Source organism: Equus quagga, chromosome 17, assembly GCF_021613505.1.
Source record: "Equus quagga isolate Etosha38 chromosome 17, UCLA_HA_Equagga_1.0, whole genome shotgun sequence".
Taxonomy (NCBI): domain Eukaryota; kingdom Metazoa; phylum Chordata; class Mammalia; order Perissodactyla; family Equidae; genus Equus; species Equus quagga.
In genome coordinates this window covers 42,170,672-42,191,455 of record NC_060283.1, presented here as the reverse complement: position 1 = coordinate 42,191,455, position 20,784 = coordinate 42,170,672, and the positions used below count along the sequence as shown (strand labels likewise).

The window sequence follows — 20,784 nt, the reverse complement described above, 5'->3', positions numbered from 1 at the left end:
CCGTGGGGAAGAGGAAAGGCCGTGGGGAAGAGGAAAGGCCGTGGGGATCAGGAAAGGCCGTGGGGAAGAGGAAAGGCCGTGGGGAAGAGGAAAGGCCGTGGGGAAGAGGAAAGGCCGTGGGGATCAGGAAAGGCCGTGGGGAAGAGGAAAGGCCGTGGGGAAGAGGAAAGGCCGTGGGGAAGAGGAAAGGCCGTGGGGATCAGGAAATGCAGAAGAGCGGCCGTTTCACATTCTATGGGAGGAGTATGATCCCTCAGGCAGAGCATGTGGGTGATGTACAAGGCAACATGAGCAAAGGCATCAAACGTGAAAACACACAAACATTTGGAAATTGGTGCGAAGTGCATTAAAAGATGTTTGGAGAGATGAAGATGGGATGGGATTTTTAACCCAAGCATCAGAACAACTCCTCAGCACCTGATAAGGATGCTTCTTTACAAACGCTGACCACAAAATGGAGGAAAGGGACGGTTCTGCCTAATCACTAACATTTTAGTTCATTTGGCCTTGTTCCATACAATCCTTTCGCATCCACTGTGCAAAAGACTACAGAAAGAGGAGAAAAGAGAACAAGAGATATCAACTAAATAACATTTTCCCAAATAAGAAATTAGCCAAGTAGCATCTGTCCAAACAAACACAAAAATTCTAAACTTCTGAACACGCAGATGCGATTTTTATTTTAATCACCAAAAAAGTCTCCTTTTCTTAGTACTCTTGGCAATTCCCAACACACGCTATTGGACAAAATGCTTTTTTGAAAGATGAACTAGAAAACCATCTGACACCATATCAGACCAGCATCAAGTAATTGTTGATGTCTGAGGGCTATGTCGATCTCAACATGATTGCACCAAAGCATGGGGGAAAAAAGGTTCTCGGTCAAATAAAGAAACTTACAGAATCTGAGATACCATGTTGTCCACATCTGCCATTATTTTAAATTTAGCACCTATGGTAGAGATGGTGCGATGCCTGTCATTTTCCCCTGTAGGCTTACTAACAGAACTCTGACTCAATTTGCAGCAAACATGTGCCCAGTTAAAATATTTGCTCTCCCAGGCAAGAGACGGCCACATGCCACAGTCTTCATCCCTGAGATGTTAGAATTCTCCTGGGTAAGACCTGAGGGAAAGATTGATGTTCCTAATGAAAGGGGACAGATTACAAAGGCCCTCATCTTTTGCCCTTTGTAGTGTCTTAGGATGGAAGTTTCCTCCATGATAACAATAATCTACTTCATATTTAATTGATTGAAACCTTCTTGAGCACAGGAACCACTTCTTTAGACCCGCCTTATAATTTAGTCTGGCTCCTCATCCAAAAATAAAAGATCGACAAACACTTGGTGAAAGTAAAACCTGTAAGAAAGGCTTGAGAACATGAGAAGCACTGGGACAAATCTCAACCAAAGTGAGTGTATTTCTACACCCTGTAATTAGCATTAATCAAATCTATAGGGCCCAACTCTTTCAAATATCATAATCCTTTTTAAATCCAAAATGCTGTTGACCCATGCATAGTACTTCAGTACTCACTAATTGAAAATATGCAAAATTCCAAAAGCCATATTGGATTATGAATCACTAACAATTGGTTTTTTTTTTTTTGGTGAGGAGAAATTGGCCCTGCGTTAACATCTGTTGCCGGTCTTCCTCTTTTTCTTTTTCTTTTTTACTTTTTTTCTCCCCAAAGCCCCGGTATATAGTTGTATATCCTAATTGTAAGTCATCATAGTTTTTCTATGTGGGACGCCACCACAGCATGGCTTGATGAGCACTGTGTAGGTCCGTGCCCAGGATTCAAACCCGCAAACCCTGGGCTGCCGAAGTGGAGTGTGTGAACTTAACCACTTAGCCACGAGGCTGGCCCCATCACTAATAATTTTAAATAAATATTTCTTTTAATAAAGCACACAGGATTTGCAAAGCAGTTGATATATTTGCAAGCTACACATTTATGGTCTATAGGAAATGTATAATGCAAACAGGGCACATTGAAATAATCCACGACCCTCTTGAGTTCCAAGATCCATAGGTTAAGAATTATGAATTGATAGTAAGAGCATTTTGGCTGAGTCTATTCCACTGTCAGCGCACTACCCAGAACCACAAGGATGTGAGTTGTAACAAAGCCACGATTTTGCCTTCTGCTTTGGCCAACTTTAATCTGGTTTCAAATTTCTGAAGCAAGCTTCTGCTCCTATTTATAATGCGAAATTTAAAAAAACATGTTAACACTTATGAAATTGTTATGCTACATAAAAATTCCTCTGAGACTGAGATGCCCACAGAAATGCAAGAGATGACAAATAATTCGCTCTATCATACGTTTTCTTATTTACCAGTAGGCATTAATAGCTTCAAATCAAAGTTATATTTCCTATTTAGAGGGGCCGATGATTGAAATGAAAAAGATAAATAGCATCAGTTCCTTAACATAATGAAAGCAGGCATCTGCTAAGTTCCAAGACAGGCTTTTTAAAGTGCCTTTTATAAGAAATCAACAATATATCAATTTCTTTCAGTCCTTGGATCGAAATGAATCGATCTGTTCTCTTCAGCCACAACCCAAGAAATGAGTTTTGATGACCATCTAATGCAAAGATAATGCCCTCTTAACCAAAAGCCAAAAAAAGAAAGAAAAGAAAGAAAAAAAATCTCCCCGAAAAGCAACAGCTTTGAAGCAACAGCCAAATTTGTTTTTGTCCAATTCAGCTGTGACTTGCAGCCCACCAAGAGCCTACAGCCGCTGCAAAGGAAGATGGGGGAAAGGAGAGGTGGTGATCACCCCTTGGGAAAGCTATAAAAAGTGCCTAAAAGACTCAGCAGTTAGCAAGAGAGTTCAAAGAAATTCAAGGGAAAGAACTTCACTCCCATTAATTGCGAGGAGAGAAGGAGGAGAGAAGCAAGAAAGGAAGAGGGTCAAAAGAGGGGAGAAAACACAAGACGTGGCCCCAAATCGCAGAGCAAGTCTACTTTACATGTAGAGTTGAAATCCCCCCAAATTTAGTTTTATTTCCAAAAGACTCACTCCAAGTTTTCAGTGAATGCTTGCCCTGCTCTTACTACCGTGCCAGCACACGTCCCCTCCTGTTCAGAGAACACACATATCTCATGGGTCAGCCTCTGTTCAACGAGGGCATTAAATTACATTATGAAGAAAGACGTCAGTTCTCTGGGCCAAGGAGTAAAGAGATCAGCATTGAGTCTGTGCTGTTTACCATTAACACAGCAGAGAGAAGGAAACATCAATTAGCGGGTTTTTTAGACTCCATTCTTCATTCTCTAGACTGCCTTATTCCAGAAAACCATTGAGCTGTATCATTCAGGCAGGCTGTCAACATCCTAAAACAGATACTGGCTGTACTCTATACATGAATATTTAAATATAATTTCAATTTCCCCAAGAGGATTCCCACAGGGGGAATACTAATTTGAATTTTCTTTGGTTGTACAACACTCTTCCAAATTTGCACTTTTGCAAAGCCATTCATTTCCTACAAAGCAACAAGCTCCTAGAGGAAAGACATGGGGGTGGGGCGGGGAGGGGGCGGGGGTGCCCAAGCTAACCGATGCCAGATGAACTTTCCTGGATCCAGAGAGCTTTGTTTTGAAGATTTCCGCCTCGCATTAAATCAAAGTGGCAAAGCAGGTCTTGAAGACTAGGGAACGACATTCTCCACCCAGAAGGTCAGGACTGCCAATGTTGGAGGTATTTAATTTTCTGGGCTGAAGAACCCACATTGTCCCAGAGTGAACTTAGGGAATCATTCACATTTTTAACCAACAACTACAAATGTTTCTTAAGAACTGAGGCTTAGACAGCCTGAGACCATGTCCTTTTGGCTATTTTGGCCAAAACAGCTGTTTGCATCTCTGACACCATTTCTACCCTAGACTCAGAGACAAGACGGATTCATGTGTACCAAAATTACTTTATTAGTTTTGGATGTAGTAAAAGCATCATTACTTAAAATGACACTCTGCTTTTTCAGTGCAGAGATTTGGCAAGAAGGTGAGAGCAACATCCAAGTTATAAAAACCTTAAGATTTATAGCAGATGCCAATAGTGGGGCTACACCCTTACAAACAACGAGGACAAAAGTCTGTCTCCAACGATGGGCCAGAACATAGAAGCTGTGAGCCAGGACTATAGGGTAATTAGGATTACTTTTGTTCTGCGGTACTTACTAAAGAAAGAGTATGTGCATAAGACATTCCAGGGGAAAGAATGTTTGCATCCTTTCTTCATCCCCCAGTTAAGCACGCACACTTTTACAAGGAAAATACACCCTTCAGGAAGGACATGTGCACCTCCAAGGGTTTCTGGTTGGTATCCTGGAAATCTTTCATCATGGTTCCCTCACTTTCCTCCACACACATGCTCTGCTCCACACATTACTTTTTGTGAAATAGAATTTGAAGACTGAACATTGGCGGGTTCAAGAAAAATTCTACCTGTATATCAATCAGAGTTTCGTGGTTGCAAGCGATGGATACCAACTCTGGCTCACTTGAGGAAAAAAAATCAGTGACACTGGAGCAGACAGAGGGAAGAAGGACCAAGCTCAGAAAGGACAAGGATTGAGCAGTTCCAGAGGTCCATGCAGCAGGACCACCCTGTCTTCAGATCCTGGAGGACAGAATGAGTTTTGGCTACTTTCAGCCTTTTTCCACCATACTCAGGATTCCAACTCTTGGAAGAAAGTGTCTTGTTAACCTAGACATTCGGGGCACTCATTGACGCCACAGCTAAAGGAAGACATGCTGATTGACAGGCCCCCCCTAAAGTGAATGGAGTCCCCCCACTGCAGAGGAGAAAGAATAGTTCCTAAAAGTGCAATCAGGCTGCTGTTACCAGAAGATGGGACGTGAAGCTGGGCAGAAAAAACCACAGATGTCCACTTCTACTTCTACATAAACAGTCTTAGCATTCCTACTGAATTGTTTATTTTTTCAACTTCTAGGGACAACTTTGGCAAAAACTACAATTAATCTTATTGCCCAATAGTCTGTGTCACAATGTCCCATATAAAAAGCAGCATGGTCATTTCCATGGTCCTCAATTTAGCAAAAAGTTTGGGGTTCCTGATGAGCTGATGTACATTCTTCTATTAGATAATGAGGGCAAGGAATTCATCATGTTTCTCTTCTTACTTAGGCTGCCAGGAAGCTCAGAGCTAAAAGTTTTAGGCTCAGTTATAGTAGCTATCCGTAGTCTATGTTTTCAGTACAACTAAATCCTTCATTATATGACTGGTATTTGAGGGGTTTTACTTCAGTCTTGTTTTAATGTTTCAATGGTATTTCTATATTTTATTGGAAAGTACTTCAAAAATATGTGAGGGGCCGCCCTTGGGGCATAATGGTTGAGTTCACGCATTCCACTTCAGGGACCCAGGGTTCACAGGTTCAGATCCCAGGCGTGGATCTACACACCACTTGTCAAGCCATGCTGTGGCGGTGTCCCACATGCAGAGTGGAGGAGGACTGGCACAGATGTCGGCTCTGCGACAATCTTCCTCAAGCAAAAAGAGGAGGACTGGCAGTGGGTGTTGGCTCAGGGCCAATCTTCCTCAAGCAAAAAGAGGAGGACTGGCAAGGGGTGTTGGCTCAGGGTCAATCTTCCTCACCCCCGCCTCAAAAAACTAAAAAAGCACTTTTGAAATTTTTTCCTTACTAACCAAAGGCCAACCTTTTCAGAACTATGTAAGGATCCAACGTATAATTATTGTATCCTTCTGAGCTTTTAGATCGGCCAGGATCTTTGTATTCTGCAGCCAGCATCATCTCTTTCCCTTTTTCTCCTGCAGAGGTAACCCTGTACAGTAGAAGCTATTTCAGATGAATTTCTGGTTTTTAAAGGTGCTATAGGAAAAACATTAGATTAGATTAGATTAGATTAGATTAGATTAGATTAGATTAGGTAGAAGGGTGGAGAAATAGATTGATAATCAATAGACCTAACTCTGAGTTTGAGTATAGTGTGCAATAATTTTTAGAATAGTTATCAATAAAGTTGATAAAATTTTATGGGGGTCAAGTGGAGAAGCAATAGGCAACTGTTTCAAACCTATAATTAGCCTGACTCTGAGGGATGCTGGAAAAGTGCAGGACAGCACTTGCGTTTTCATGAACCAGGCAGATCGGCTGAGGGTGGAAGGTCTAACTCAATGTTTTATAGCTCAAGCCACTTTCTGGTTCATCCATGTACTTTTTTCTTTTTTTTGAGGAAGATGAGCCCTGAGCTAGCATCTGCTACCAATCCTCCTCTTTTTGCTGAGGAAGACTGGCCCTGAGCTCACATCCATGCCCATCTTCCTCTACTTTATATGTGGGACGCCTGCCACAGCATGGCTTGATAAGCAGCACCATGTCCAAACCCGAGATCTGAACCTTCGAACCCTGGGCCACCGGGCTAGCCCCCCATTCATGTACTTTTAATGCTAAAAATAATCAGAATCTCCTAACTCTGTGGGAAGCGGGCAGAGTCAAGTAGAATAGCAGACCTGGATAAGCAAGAGAAAGCAAATCTGCTCCCAGGATGATCAGGAAACAAAAGATCTGCAAAGGGCTTTCTAGTGGTTTTTTGGCGGAAATGGAAATTGTTAGATATAAAGGTGTTGCCATCATTGTGAACGTCTTTCAGTTTGGGCTTCCTGAAATAGCATTGGAACGGATGGCTGATAATCCACAGGCTGATCATCTGTGAGGAAAATGTGGAAATCCATTAAGTTAAAAACTATTCTCCACCCTCTAAATCTATCTCTTTCTTGGAAGCAATCTGTTCCAACGTTTGGCAGTAAAAATGCCCCAAACGAGCCAATACCATAACAATGAGAAATTTTAGCTGCCTGGCGTGCGATACGTAGGAAACAGTGATCTGCATTTAGTGAAAAGTCGAGGAGGCTTTCCCCCTCTGCCTGGGAGCCCTCCCGGATGCTCCAGATTGGAAAGCGGATGAGTGATGACCCTTCTAGTTCCTGCACGTCTGTCTGCCCAGGAGAGAAGGGGCGATGGCATGGCCCCCACTCCAGTCACACAAACCCCACCACACAGCTCCCAAAAAAGAGAGGAAAGAAACTGGCCTCCAGGTAGCTGAAGGTGAGCTACCAGAGTTGAGGTTGGAGAGCAACGAATGGTGTTAAACACATAAACTTAGGCACACGATCACTTATCACCCTGGCCCTTAAGAAAGTCAGGAGACCAAAGACCTGGTCTGGTCCCGATTCCAGCACGAACATGTACTTGGGATTCTCCCATGAGCCAAATGAAGGAGCTGAACTACACTGGGGTCCCAGACTCAAGGACCCACAGGGCTCAGCAGGTTATGGGAATTAGTGGGCCGTGCTCTCTCACGCCCGGGATGGACTGGAGGCCACGTCCATCCCAATGGAACAGCGACTGGTCAGTGGTCACTCCGTGAGAATCCAGGCCCACGGTGGTTTTGACGCTCCCATTTTTTGAGAGAATCGGAAAGTCCAGATTTCCTTATAAATTCCTCTAATTTTTCAATCCCGGAGACTAATTTGTAAAGTTTTTATATACACCGAAGGGGCCAAAGGAAACATTTTTGTAAGCCAGAGCCAAACCTCAGGCCCACAGTTTGTCAACTTAAAGGAGTGCAAGAGCTGGACCGCAGTGGCCCGGACTGTAGGATGCTTCTTCACGAGGAGCTGGGTTTATCCTCTCCCCTCGCATGGAAATTCAAGGGGCATTGGCATCTTAAGGGCTACAAGAAGTCCTGCAGAAAACCAGACTCACTTTCTTTCACCTAGTGCTCCTCAAACCTATTTAAAGACGGAACCCTTTGTGGCAAGACTCAAATGAGCAGCTTGCTGAACTTGGGTTCCATGGAACACACTTTGGGAAACACCAAACCTCTATTATCCACATGGCACTAAAATTCTATGCTGTTCTTCCTAGTTAACCCTTGGATCTGAAGCAGGAGCAGAAATTAATATTTACTGACTCCCAATAACGTGCCAGATACCATGCTAAACGTTTTGTATTCCATATTGCAATTAATAGTCAGGAACTAAATTATTATCCCCATTTTTTTTTTCTGAGGAAGATTAGCCCTGAGCTAACATCTGTGCCCATCTTCCTCTGTTTTTTTATATGTGGGATGCTGCCACAACATGACTTGATGAGCAGTGCATAAGTCCACACCCAGGATTCAAACCAGTGAACAGCAGGCCACCAAAGTGGAATGCATGAATTTAACCACTACACCACCTGGCAGGCCTTTGTTATACCCATTTTAAAGCTGAGAAAATATAAATCAGAACCCCTGAGGTAACCTCCAATAAGTGAAGCAGCCAAGATTTGTATCCACGGGTGCCCGATTAAAAACCCCATGGTCTTTCCACGATTCAACAGCCTGGATCGGCCACAGGTAGTCTGACTTGGAGCCTAAAGAAATATTCTCTCATCACTTCCCATTTTCCCCAAACTGCCCACCCCGTGGCTTTGGATCTGCTTTATGTTTCCCCTCAAAGCTTCCAGGCTTTTCATCTGAAAAACACTGTTTTTCCGAGAGCCAGATAATCCACCAAAGGACTCAGCACCACTGAGCAGGTGGGAGCCTTTGCTCAAAGGAATAACTTATCAACAGCCAACAGCTGCACTGAACACGTGACAGCTAACTTGTGGAGCACGCATGCGTGCCAGGGACAGTGCTGGGTGCCTGGGTGACTTCCTCCACCCTTCCATTTCTTCCTCTTTTAATATCTGCACATCCTTCACCCCCTCGTCTCCCCAGATTCCCCTCTTCCTGGCTTTCTTACCCATCTGCTGTCTCTCACCTCAACCTATTTCATTTCTTTCCTTCACCCCCAAAGTGAATATAGTTAGGAACAGAAGTCTAGCATTTTTCGTGCCATACTTAGGGGTGACCACACATCCTCATTTCCCAGGTGACTCTTGGTTTCTGCCTGCTGTTTCAGTGAAAAGAGAGAAGAAAAAAGAAAACACGGAGAATCCATCATGCAAAACCATTAGTGGGTCTTGATTCTAGTTTGTGGATGTCGTCTGCCTGGCAGATATAGGATTTCTTCTAAAACAATTCTTTTTCTCAGGAATATGGCAACTACAAAATTTAGATCAGCTGCAACAGCTTTACCAATGGCCACTGAACCTTAGTGAAAAGCTATGGAGACGCATTCACGAAAATAATATAGTTTTAAAATGTTTTTCCCCTCAAGAACGAAAATTTGAGGCATTTGACTCAATCTCTTTTAAAATAAAGGGAAAGGACTATAAGACTTTGTTCAATAAATATATAAGGAGATCATGTGGCACAGTATCCAATCCTGTTGAGGGGATGGGGCCATCGTGAGCAAGGAAGGACCAAGGAGGCATCAGCTTGAACTTTCCACCCTGTAGTCTGGATTTCTGCTCTTGCTCAACTACTCATTTCACTAAGATCCTTAGGCAAACAGATTGATGGAAAATGTCATTTCAAGAACTAAATGGGGAAATGTCTGAGAAGGTGAGAATGGAACTGTAAGAAAAATACAAAGTTCATTATTTACATTCTGGGTTAGAATTTTAATTTCCAGTTAAAAGAAAATGAAACCTCCAGAGAATTCACAGAAATGAGGGCAGAAACTACCTAAGTTTAGTCCTCCCAACACCTAGCACTGTGTCTGACACACAATGAATAGTTCACAAACACTTTCACAGATTTATAGAGTACAGTTGACATATAATAAACTGCACAATTTGTTAAGTTTTGGCATATGTATAAGCCCATAAAACCATCACCATAATACAGATGTTGAACATATCCATCACCCTCAAAATTTCCTCAAGTCCTTTCTAATCCCTTCCTCCCATCCCAGCCTCGGGCAACTACTCATCTGCTTTCAATCATTTTACATCCCCACCAGCACGTGTGAGAGTTCCAGTTCCTCCACATCCTCACCGGTATGATCAAAGCCTTTTCAATTTTAGCTATTCTACTGTTGTGTAGTGGTATCACAGTATGGTTTTAATTTGCATTTCCCTAATGACGTGGAGCATCTTTCCATGTGTTTATTTCCCATCCATATAACTTCCTTGTTCAAATCATTTGTTCATTTTCTTTTTTTGAGATTGGCACCTGAGCTAACAAGTGTTGCCAATCTTTTTTTACTTCTTCTTCTTCTTCTCCCCCCCCCCCCCCCCCCCCCCCCCAGTACATAGTTGTATATTCTAGTTGGAGGTCTTTCTGGTTGTGCTATGTGGGATGCCGCCTCAGCATGGCCTGATGAGTGGTGCCATGTCCGTGCCCAGGATTAGAACCCGCAAAACCCTGGGCCACTGAAGTGGAGCATGCGAACTTAACCACTCAAGCACGGGGATGGCCCCCTTTGTTCATTTTTTTTTTTTTTTAAAGATTTTATTTTTTTCCTTTTTCTCCCCAAAGCCCCCCGGTACATAGTTGTATATTCTTCGTTGTGGGTTCTTCTAGTTGTGGCATGTGGGACGTTGCCTCAGCGTGGTGTGATGAGCAGTGCCATGTCCACGCCCAGGATTCGAACCAACGAAACACTGGGCCGCCTGCAGCGGAGCGCGCGAACTTAACCACTAGGCCACGGGGCCAGCCCCCCGCCTTTGTTCATTTTTTTAAATCAGGCTACCCTAATTATTGAGTTTTGAAAGTTCTTTATATATCCTGGATACAAGTCCTTTACTATAGATATATGATATAATGATATATATGATATATAGATATATGATATAGTCATGTATTTGCAAGTATTTTCTCCCAGTCTGTCTTTTCATTCTCTTCTAAATATCTTTAAAATTTTAAATTTATTTTGATACTAAGTTAAAAAGTTCTTAATTTTGATGAAGTCCAATTTATCCAGTTTTTCTTTTACTGAATGTGTTTTTGCTATTGTTCTAAGAAATCTTTGCCCAACTCAAAGAAACTTTTGGGTGTGACAGAGCTGGTCATTATCGTGATTGCAGCAATGTTTACACAGATGTATACAAAGTCACAAAGATTTTCTGCTAGTTTTGTCTAGAAGATTTACAGTTTTAGGTTTTACATGTAGGCATTCTGAGTAAATTTCTGTACATGGTATGTATGAGGTATGGATTGAAGTTTTGGGGTTTGTTGTTGATATTATTGTGTTTATTGTTTTGCTTGTGGATATCCAATAGCTACCACATCATTTTGTTGAAAAGACTATCCTTTCTCCAGGGAACTATATTTTTGGCACCTTTGTCAAAAACCACATAAACTTTTGATCAAAAAGCAGAACTCTCAAAAAAAATCCTCATTGACAGCTGCTAAAATTTAAGACATGCACACTCTTTGATTCAGCAACTCCAATTTTAGCAGTTCTGTCTAAAGATACATAAGCACAAGGATAATGCTCAGATTCTTATAACAGTATTATTTACAGGGAAAAAAACTAAAGAATATGGACATGACCCTAATATTCCCTGATAAAGGACTGAATAAATTATGGTCCAACTCAACCACAAAATTCTATGCAGATACCAAAAGGAATGAATTTGAACTATGTGTACTGACCAAAAGAGATACCCGTGAAACATTCTGTCAAGTGAAAAAAAAAAAACTAATACATATATATATAATATGATTACATTACTGAAATAAACGTAAATGTGTCTATATATTTGTATACATTTGCAAAAACCTAGGGAAAGTTGTAGAAAAATAACTACCAGACAGATCACATGAGTTTTCTTTGTGGACAGAATTGAGAATGAGGGAAGGGACAAGATTATTAATTTCTTTATATACTTCTAAGCTTTCTGATTTATTACCTTGTTACCCTAAGCAGATATTATTTTTAATTTTTTAATCAAATCAAGTCTAAAATAGTAGCCGTGACATGTAGCAGAAGGGCCACTCCATCCATTTCACATCTGTACCACCACTTGGAAAAAATTTCCATTGCTTGTGTGTGTGTGTGGTTAGTTCAAGTAGGGACAAATATATTGGTGCATGGAGGAAACTCAAAAGAAAATTCCACACTAAGAGTTATGAGTTCATTGTGTCTCCCCAAAATTCACATGTAGAGGTCCTAACCCTTAGTACCTCAAAATGTGACCTTATTTGGAAATAGGGTCATTGCAGATGTAATTAGTTGAGATGAGATCATACTGGTTTAGGGTGGGCCCCTAATCCAATGTGACTAATGTCCTTACAAACAGGGGAAATGTGGACACAGGGAGAATGCCACGGGAACACTGGAGTGATGCTGCCACAAGCCAAGGAATGCCAAAGATTGCCAGCAAACCACCAGAAGCTGGGAGGGGAGGCCTGGCACAGATTCTCCCTCACATCCTCACAAGGAACAAACTCTGCCAACACCTCGATTTCAGACTTTCAGCCTCCAGATCCATGAGACAATAAATTTCTGTTGCTTCAGCCACCCAGCTTGTGGTCCCGCTATGGCAATGAATATACTAAGCTACCACGAATTTAAGTTCAAAGCAAAGAGCCACCCATCAGTACCATGGTCCCACAACCCCAAGCTCCATTCCTAGGAAACATCACGAGAAGACTTAGAAAGTAAACAGCAGTTTCTACTACCCATGATATAGGGGGCTTGTACACCAGGATGTCACATACACCTGAGGGAAAGCCAGTTCCTGAAGTAAAGGCATCAAAGCATATGGTGCGCAGAAGGGGCTACAAAATCTGTGTGCTTATCCTCAGACCCGCAATTACAAGGAGACTGTGAGGAAGGACTTGTGATTAAAGGATTAAGATGGATTTATTCTTGAGGAAGGATGACAATTAAGGAGTCCTTTTCTCCTGGCAACTCTCCACTCTTCTCCCTTCCCATGCACACATGCGGTATTCACACCCCACTGAGGAAGACAATGAAAAGCACGAAATGCAAACCCGAAGAGCAGCTCTGTAGTCATCCAGACTCCTTGGCCCACGTCGGACTGGAAACGTCTCTCCATTGCCGCCACTGCATTGAAAAGAGGAGCTTGCCCAGGAAAGCAAGTGTTGTGACTCCTCGTAACATTTATTTTTTTGTCTTAAAAGTGAGTTCCAGAATAGGAATAGGTTCTCCATTAAAATAATGTGTACAGTTACCAAGTGAAAAATGAAAACAAAACAAAATACCCAACCGGATACAAATAATCAACCATTCATACTATGGGGCCGTCCTGGAGGCCGACGTGAAATGACTCTGAAGTCAACCTAGATGCTGTCTTAGTTGGGAAGAGGCAAGTCCCGGAGGCTCACTACCCAGAGACCCTGCAGAGACTCTGACAACCTGGATTGTCTTGAGGACAAAACCCCAGCCCTCTCCCTTGGTCTCCGCCTGCCTGGAAAAGTGTCGCTGAGATCTGCGTCAAAATGACTTTCACATCCCAGCCTATTATTTCAACGACCAAAGCTAACCATCTCTTGAAGCCCATTTGCAGTGTTTTCCAGAGGCCCTCCCTTGAGCAACACAGCACACGTTACACTCGGTGTTTGCACCTTTTCCCAGGATGCTGGCCAGAAGCAGATGAGGGAGAAAGAAGCAATGGTTTAGTTGTTCTCTAACGTCTGTTTTCATTTTTTTCCAAATCCACTGTAAATAAATTCACACTCAGTACAAACGGAGCATGCTTTCCAGACACGTTCATGTTGTCCCAGGACGTGAAAGTGAGGCATACCTAGACCTCCAGAAACACAGAGACCGAACACAGTCAAAAGGCAACATGGTTTTATTAACATGTTAGGTTCCCAGGGCTGCTGTAACAAATTGCTGGAGATTGGGCAGCTTAAAACAAGAGAAATTCTCTCACAGTTCTGGGAGCCAAAAGTCCAAAATCAAGATGTTGGCAGGGCCATGCTCCCTGCAGAGGCTCTGGGGAAGAATCCTTCCTTGACTCTTCTGGCTTCTGCTGGTGGCCAGCAATCCTTACAGCCCTTGGCTTGTGATAGCCTAACTCCACTCTCTGCCTCCGTCTGCACATGGCTTCTCTCCTGTGTCTCCTCTGTGTCTTCAAATCTCTCCTGATAAGGACACCAGTCATTGAATTTGGGGCTCATCCTAATTCGGTATGAACTCATCTTAGCTTGATTATATCTACATAGCCTCTGTCTCCAAATAAGGCTACATTCACAGGTACCTGGACTGGGACTTGAACATATCTTTTGGGAGGGACACAATTCAGCCCACAACAACGAGTAAGACATGGAGAGCAGGGTTTGAATCCGAATCTTGGTCCTTTAGTAGCCACATCAGTTAGGAATGCCCAAGGCACAAGTGATGAAAACCCAACTAATATATAGGCTTCAACAAACAGAAGGAGGTGGTATTTTTCTCACTACTGGAACCTCCTTTATCAAACTAAGACCTGACGTGCAACAAATGAGGGAAGAAGGAGGAGGTTGGAGTCATCAGGCATGACAAAGAAGACCTTAGCAGGATGAGGGCCCCAAGGGGCATCAGCATTAAGTGAGAGAGCTTGCTAAGACTTTGGAAGCATTGAAACAGGCCAAAGGCACAAAGCAAGTCTGTGCCTTTTCCCTGACATGTCCTTTTCCAGTGCTTAGCTTGAGGGTTTGGACCTGGTAAATACTCTGATGCTTTATCACTGGTTAGCAGCTAAATTGGGATCAAAACTCTTTTTTTTAAGTTAACACAAAACGATAGTAACTAATGCCACTAAACTTTAAGGAGGTCTTTGGACAAACATCTTGACCATTTCTTCTAGCTCTGCTTATACAAAGCTTCCATTTAGATCTGTGCCCAAGGGGCTGAACAAAGCACAGTGCCGTCATTGAGTGCTTCTGGACTAGTTTTATTTGCTGACCACTAACAAGTCCCTGAACCGCTGCTATTTGAGGAGTCAAATAGCCCTGTGGAAGGGAGCCTGATCTCCAGTCGCCTTGGGGCTGTCCAGGGCACACTTTTCCAGGATCTAATTTGCAGGACTAATTTACATGGTAGAATGGAGCCAGTGCCAGGGGAGGGGGGGAGGGAGAAAGTTAATCTGGAACATCAAACAAAGGCAAAAGTTGCCCAACACTCCAAGGTAACCCAGTACAGTCAACACGAAACGGCCCCATTAGGCAATGGGTAACCAAGGGGCAGAGTCTTTTCCAAGGCTAGCATTTTGCAAGTCACTTGGTAGAGATTTTGCTGACAAACTCGAAGACCCAATGACATAAGATAGCATTTCACTTCTGAGAGAGACTTAGACCTCAAATTAATGAAAACTCCAAGCTTTCTTTATGAACGATAAGGCCCAATACTTGGCACTTACTCAACCACAAGGGATGAAAAGAACAGCAAAATCTAGAATCGGTTTAGCGAGAAAACTGTGCCTCTGTAACAGTAGCATTGCTTATCTCAAAACAATTGCTCTTGAACTCTCCAACATCCTCCCTCTCGTCCCTCCATTTTTGGTCTGAGCATGGAATGACTGCCTACGTGATCAAGCTTGATTATCAGCTTTCGAGGGCTCTAGTTTGGATAAAGGCCATGTGCTCCAGTTGAAGAGACTCTTAAGTAGCGCTTGAGAATTCCAGCTTAAGTTTGGCCCAGGAACTTACTTCCCCCAGAGATGCGGACCACCAAAAATGAGGGTAGCCTTTGGTCAACATAGGCAATCACTCTCCTTCAACAAGAAATATGAAAGCAGCCTCTCTGAGCCAACGAGACCACCATTGCTCTAATTCTATTCATTAATAACAACCAACACGTGTACAGCATCCCTCTTTGTCTTATGTTTCCATGCTATGGAGAAGCTCTGCAGCCAAACCACCCGGTTCAAATTCTGGGTCAATTCCTTTCTAGCTGCCTAACCCTGGCCAAATCATTTAAACTCTCTGGCCTTCAGCTCCTTTAGCTATAAAATGCGGATAAAAGCGGTTATGGGAGGTAAGCAAGCTAGATAATTCAAATAAAACTCCTGAGCACAGTGCCACACACAGAGCACGTGCTCTGTAAAAGCCGGTGGTTGTCATTCTCTCCTCCCACCCCTACTTTGTTCTGTGTCCCTTTTGTCGATTTGGTCTGCCTGGAAATGTGTCATCTTTGCCAAGGATTTCTCTCTGCCTGATGGGCCAGGTCGAATGGTCTCTGGCTGATGTTCCAGACGGTTCTTCTGTCTCACTTCTCAGGGGAAAAGTGGGAGTAGCACAATGCTAGAGAAATAAATCCAGAACAATCCACACTCCAAGCCAAGGCAAAATCTACCAGATATGACAAGGCAGAGAAAGGGCAGGGTCATCCTGGAGGAAGAAACACTCTTACCTCCTGAAATCTCCAGATATTATGTAGCTAAAAACGTTAACCTTCTTATCAGCCAAAAGTTTAGCAAGAAACTAAAAGAAAGGTTCTTCCAGATGTGGTTTTCTCCCTGCCCTTTCTCTTTTCACCCTCCTTTGGAAGTTCTAATGGACAGCCATTGGCCAAAATGAGAGTGAAAAAAACATGGTGGAGGACAGAAAATGGCCCAGGCTGAGGAGGCGAATCTAGCTTAATGGACAAAAGCTCTGTGTTTTTGGGACCTGCCACGGAGAAATTTCAATCTTAGGGAAGACAAGCGAATGATTACATTGGGACCTTTATAGAACACCTCACGAGAAGATGCCTGCACATAGATTTCACAATTAGAATTTGCTAGCACTTGTTTCCCATACATTCCTACTAACACATTCCACTCCATCCTTATAATAACTATACCATCAACAAGGGTGTGTTGGCCTCCGTCGTTTCAAACTCAGTTTCCATTCATGTTTCTCCTGTTCTCCTCCTTTCCTGGCTTCCAGAAAAAGGTTTCTGGTAGCCCAAAGACATACGCTCTGGGGAAATCTATGTTCCAATCTATGTGGCTAAGTCCACACTCTTGAGTAGATGAGTCTGTCACTTCTACAGGATCCGCCCAGGCCAATAATTAAGACAATCAGGAAACCCATGCAAATTTTAAATATCAAGGCCAGAGGTAATCTCATCTCTATTTTAAAAAAAACCAATACTCGGCCTTTTTCTACCAAAAAGTCCCCTTTTCCCCTTTACTATTCTGAGAAGAGCCTGTTTCAAATCTGCTTCTTTAAAAATTTATAACTCTCACGAGTCCCTCCAAGAAAAAAAGTCTGCTGTGCAGAGAACGTGAAAAAGGAAGAATTCATACCTATTCATTTTTAAAAGTTGGGGTGGTAATTTAAATCTTCATATCCCTTTTGATCCTATTATATTTTTAATGGCAGAAGCTCCCAGTGAGGGCTCGAGTGGGCTGCAAGAGAAGTTTTAACATTCAAGGGAGCAAATGAACTTGCTGCGGGGTTTGTGCGACTGAATGAGAAATTACCCAGCTCAGCCCCGCTCGGGGCAACAGGTCGCTTCGCCTGTACTGGATTTGGGTCAAACCACTAAACCTCAAAGCAGAAAATATCAGCATCATTTTGTTTGGCAAAGAAGTGGGTATTGATAACGAGAATCTAATCTGATCAAAGATGCTATTTCCCCAGTAAAAGAGCTGCTTGCTGGACTCAAATCAGTTAGAGGGTGACCGTCTGGCCAAAAGCAAACTTGTGCCACACTCCCAGGGCCACACACCCTTTGAATGAGCATCAGCTAATCAGAACTAATAAAATCAATTAAGAAAAGCTGTTGTTCTTTTCTTCCCTCGCCTCTTTTGTTTCCAGGTATTTGTACAATAAATGGACTGCTTAGTTCTATGAGGAGGCTCTGGGAACGCATCCTTGAAGCATTTTCTTCACTCCAGTTCATCGAAATTAGAATGTTTGCATTAAAAATTAATGAGGTTATATGAGAAGGTTAAAAAGATCTGTGTAAGGAGGGTGGGGCTCTGACTTCTTAAAGAGTGGGACTCATTTATTTCTTCATCGAACACGATTTCCATCGCCACCTCCAAGGCCACAGAATCTGGGCATGGTAAAGCACCCCATTCACGGAGGAATCGGAAACCAACGTTCCTATATGGTAGTTCCTTGAGGGCAAAAAGGGGAAGAAAAATTCCCAGACAGCAAACAGAGACTCTGACAAAGATAACCACAAGGAATGTAAATAAAATATTATTACAAGCAGCTCATTCAGCATCTCACCCTCTACAACTCCCTCCCCTAGAAGGAAAAAGTAAAAACATACAAATTGTGTGTTTTTAAAAAGAGGAGAGCTGCTGTTTGGAAAGAAGCTGTGAATAGGAAGACGATTTTTCTCCATTTGGCTCACTTTTATCATCGCAAGGCTTGAGATGTGCTTTTAAAAGAGAACCCGGCCTGTTTACTAATTTAAATTCGGGGAGCATGAAGTTGAGCCCCGTGTTGATAAGTACCTTCCAATAGTGACTTGATCTCAGTCCGTGATAAGCCGTGTTTACCTGAGCTTTCGAAAGCCAAAAACCCAGGCTCTTTCAACATGACTCTTCAAAATGAAACAAATGCATTGCAAATGCAACGTGTAATAACCCAGACTCATGCCAAATGCACATGTGTACATTTCACAGAAGAGCCAGGAGGACATTTCTCGCAAATGATCGTGGTGTGGAACACAAGCCAGAGCTCCCTCCTGCAAAGAGTCACGTGCTCTGGAGCGCACAGGAGTCCCTAAATGAAACAGGCCAGTAGAAATAACTTCAAGAGACAAAACCCACCGAGTCTGCAGAGGCACAGATCACTGGGCCATAAAGGCCATCTCAAGGAACTCTGGCCTCATCTCTCTAAGGACTTCCAAGAGCTACACTCCTCTCTTGGATGGGGAGCCCTCCATCCCTCCTCTCAGTCACCCCTTCTTTTAGAACAGAATGCATGCCCTGAACGGAAGCAGGAGCTTAAATGCACCACAGGTCCCTGGTGTCACCACCAAAATTCATTTACATCCCCTTTGGCAACCAATCAGAGCCCCATGGTGATAGTCTCTTAATAAGACAAGGAGGGGGTTAGAGGCTGGTTGCCACCACCCCAACTCCAAGGGTCCCTTTTCTTGTTTGAGTCCCTGGGGGATTGGCCTGGTGTCTCAGGCTTTCAATGTGAACCTGCTCCCCACACATCGCAGGCCCAAGAAGGCCTGGAAAAGAGCTCTGGGGCATCTGTTCCGGCTAAATGCAATGCCCTCTGCAGGTTAATCCTCAGTATGAGAACTCACAGGCAAAGGCTAGCCTCTTCCAGCACCTTGAGGGACAGTCTGAGTCTGGGACTTTCAATTTTCACCGGGAACCCTCCTGAGTCAGCCAGGGCTCCTGGCCTCCACTGTCCTGTCTACAGAAACACTCCGTCTCCGACGGTGCTGTATTTTACCACTTACACACTTCTTCAAAGTTTACTACGAAGCAGTGTGGCTCTGAGCCTGCCAACAGTTTAACTGCAGCATCCCTTGGATTTTATCTGGCAGAGTAGCTGCCCTCCTTCTGGAGAATATTTACAAGCAAAAGGCAGTCATCAAGCCTTGCAGTGGGGCGATTCCAGGGTCCCAAGTGTCACCGAAAGAGGCCCCTCTCCAAAAACGCCTCTCATTCTCACTTGGACCCCTTTCCCAACTCCCTAGCTTCAGAATCCAGATTAAAGGCAGTTTGGCATTTCAGTCCAGGGCAGTGAAAAACTTTTGATGGGGTGACGCAGGACATAACTATTCCTGGCTGAACTTAACTTTTTGATTTTCAAATATCTGGGGGAGCCTGGGTTCGGGGGAGATGAAGGGAGAGCGCCAACGAATAGGAAAAAATAAAATCAAATAAGTAGCATACCATGACCAAGCCAAACCAAGCTTGATATTTCCAAATTATACTGGCAAATGGATGTTCGCACAAATCATTTGTTCTGTCTTTCCTGGAGACAAAAAGCAAAAAAAATCTGGATGCAAAAACCCTAACCCCAGACCAGTAAATTGTGTCAGTGGAATGCAATCTAAAATTGCTGCTCAGAAAGTCCAACCTCACATATACCAACACCCACATAGACACCCCCAGCCAAAAGTTGTAACGGCGAAGCGATGCGTTCGTCAATTTCCTCACCCCCTAACCCTGCGGGTGCCGGGCGCTGGGCTAAGCCGGCAGGATCATGTTCCTATCCATGCATCTTGCACGATCGCTTTGGGCAAATCCCTGCAAGTGGGCAGAGGCACCAGCTCTGCTCCTCCGGTCCGGGCACCTCCTCCTCCAGGCTGGCCCCCGGCCGCCCGGGTGTCCCTTACCTGCAGGCGCTCTGTGGCCGGCTGCCACATCTTCCAGCCGCGGGGTTTGGCAGAACAGACGCTGGCGAGACTCGGTCGATCGCGCCAGGGGGCGAGGGGCTGCGGTCCCGCTTTACATCTGGGGTCGGTGTCCGCGGGAGGTGCGTCCTGGATCGGGCGACGGCCACCGGGTGGGCGCAAGGGGCGGCGAGCAGGAGGAGGCGGCGCCGCGCTCTGCTGCCGGCAACTTGTGGGCACGGCCGCGCGCCGGCTGTCCTGGCGCAGCTGCCAGAGGACTGCGCAGCTCCGCCCGGGCCCGCGAGCGCACGGCGGCGGCGGCGGCGGCGGCGACCGCTCCCTCCTCCTCCCCCGCCGCCGCCGCCGCCGCCGCCGCCGCCGCCCGGACCTGCGCGCTCTGAGCATGCCCGGGGCCGCCGCCCGCCCAAGAGCCCGCACCCCCGAGCCGCGGGGGGCGGGGGCGCAGCCACCGCGGACCCCACAGCCCCTCGAGGGTAGAGAGGGGAGGCCGCAGCCGGCGGCCCTGCTCCCCGCGGAAGCCCCGCGTGGATTGGGGTCTGGGAGAGAGCACGGACTGGCTGGGCAGGACAGGGCCTGGAGAGCGGGGGCTTCCTGGAGAAAGAAACCGTAGCCCCGTTGGGGGGTCCCAG

The 20,784-nt window shown here is 44.5% G+C and overlaps 1 protein-coding gene across 1 annotated transcript in view; it reads right to left on the bottom strand.

The window, feature by feature from the left end:
- PID1 (phosphotyrosine interaction domain containing 1) overlaps window positions 1-20,510 on the bottom strand; it is a 225,324-nt gene extending 204,814 nt beyond the window's left edge. The window contains exon 1 of the mRNA XM_046644924.1: window positions 20,138-20,510. Within this exon, the coding sequence (XP_046500880.1) occupies window positions 20,138-20,167 (30 nt within the window). The 5' untranslated portion in view covers window positions 20,168-20,510. The remainder of the gene's footprint in view (window positions 1-20,137) is intronic.
- Between the last annotated feature and the right edge of the window lie 274 nt (window positions 20,511-20,784).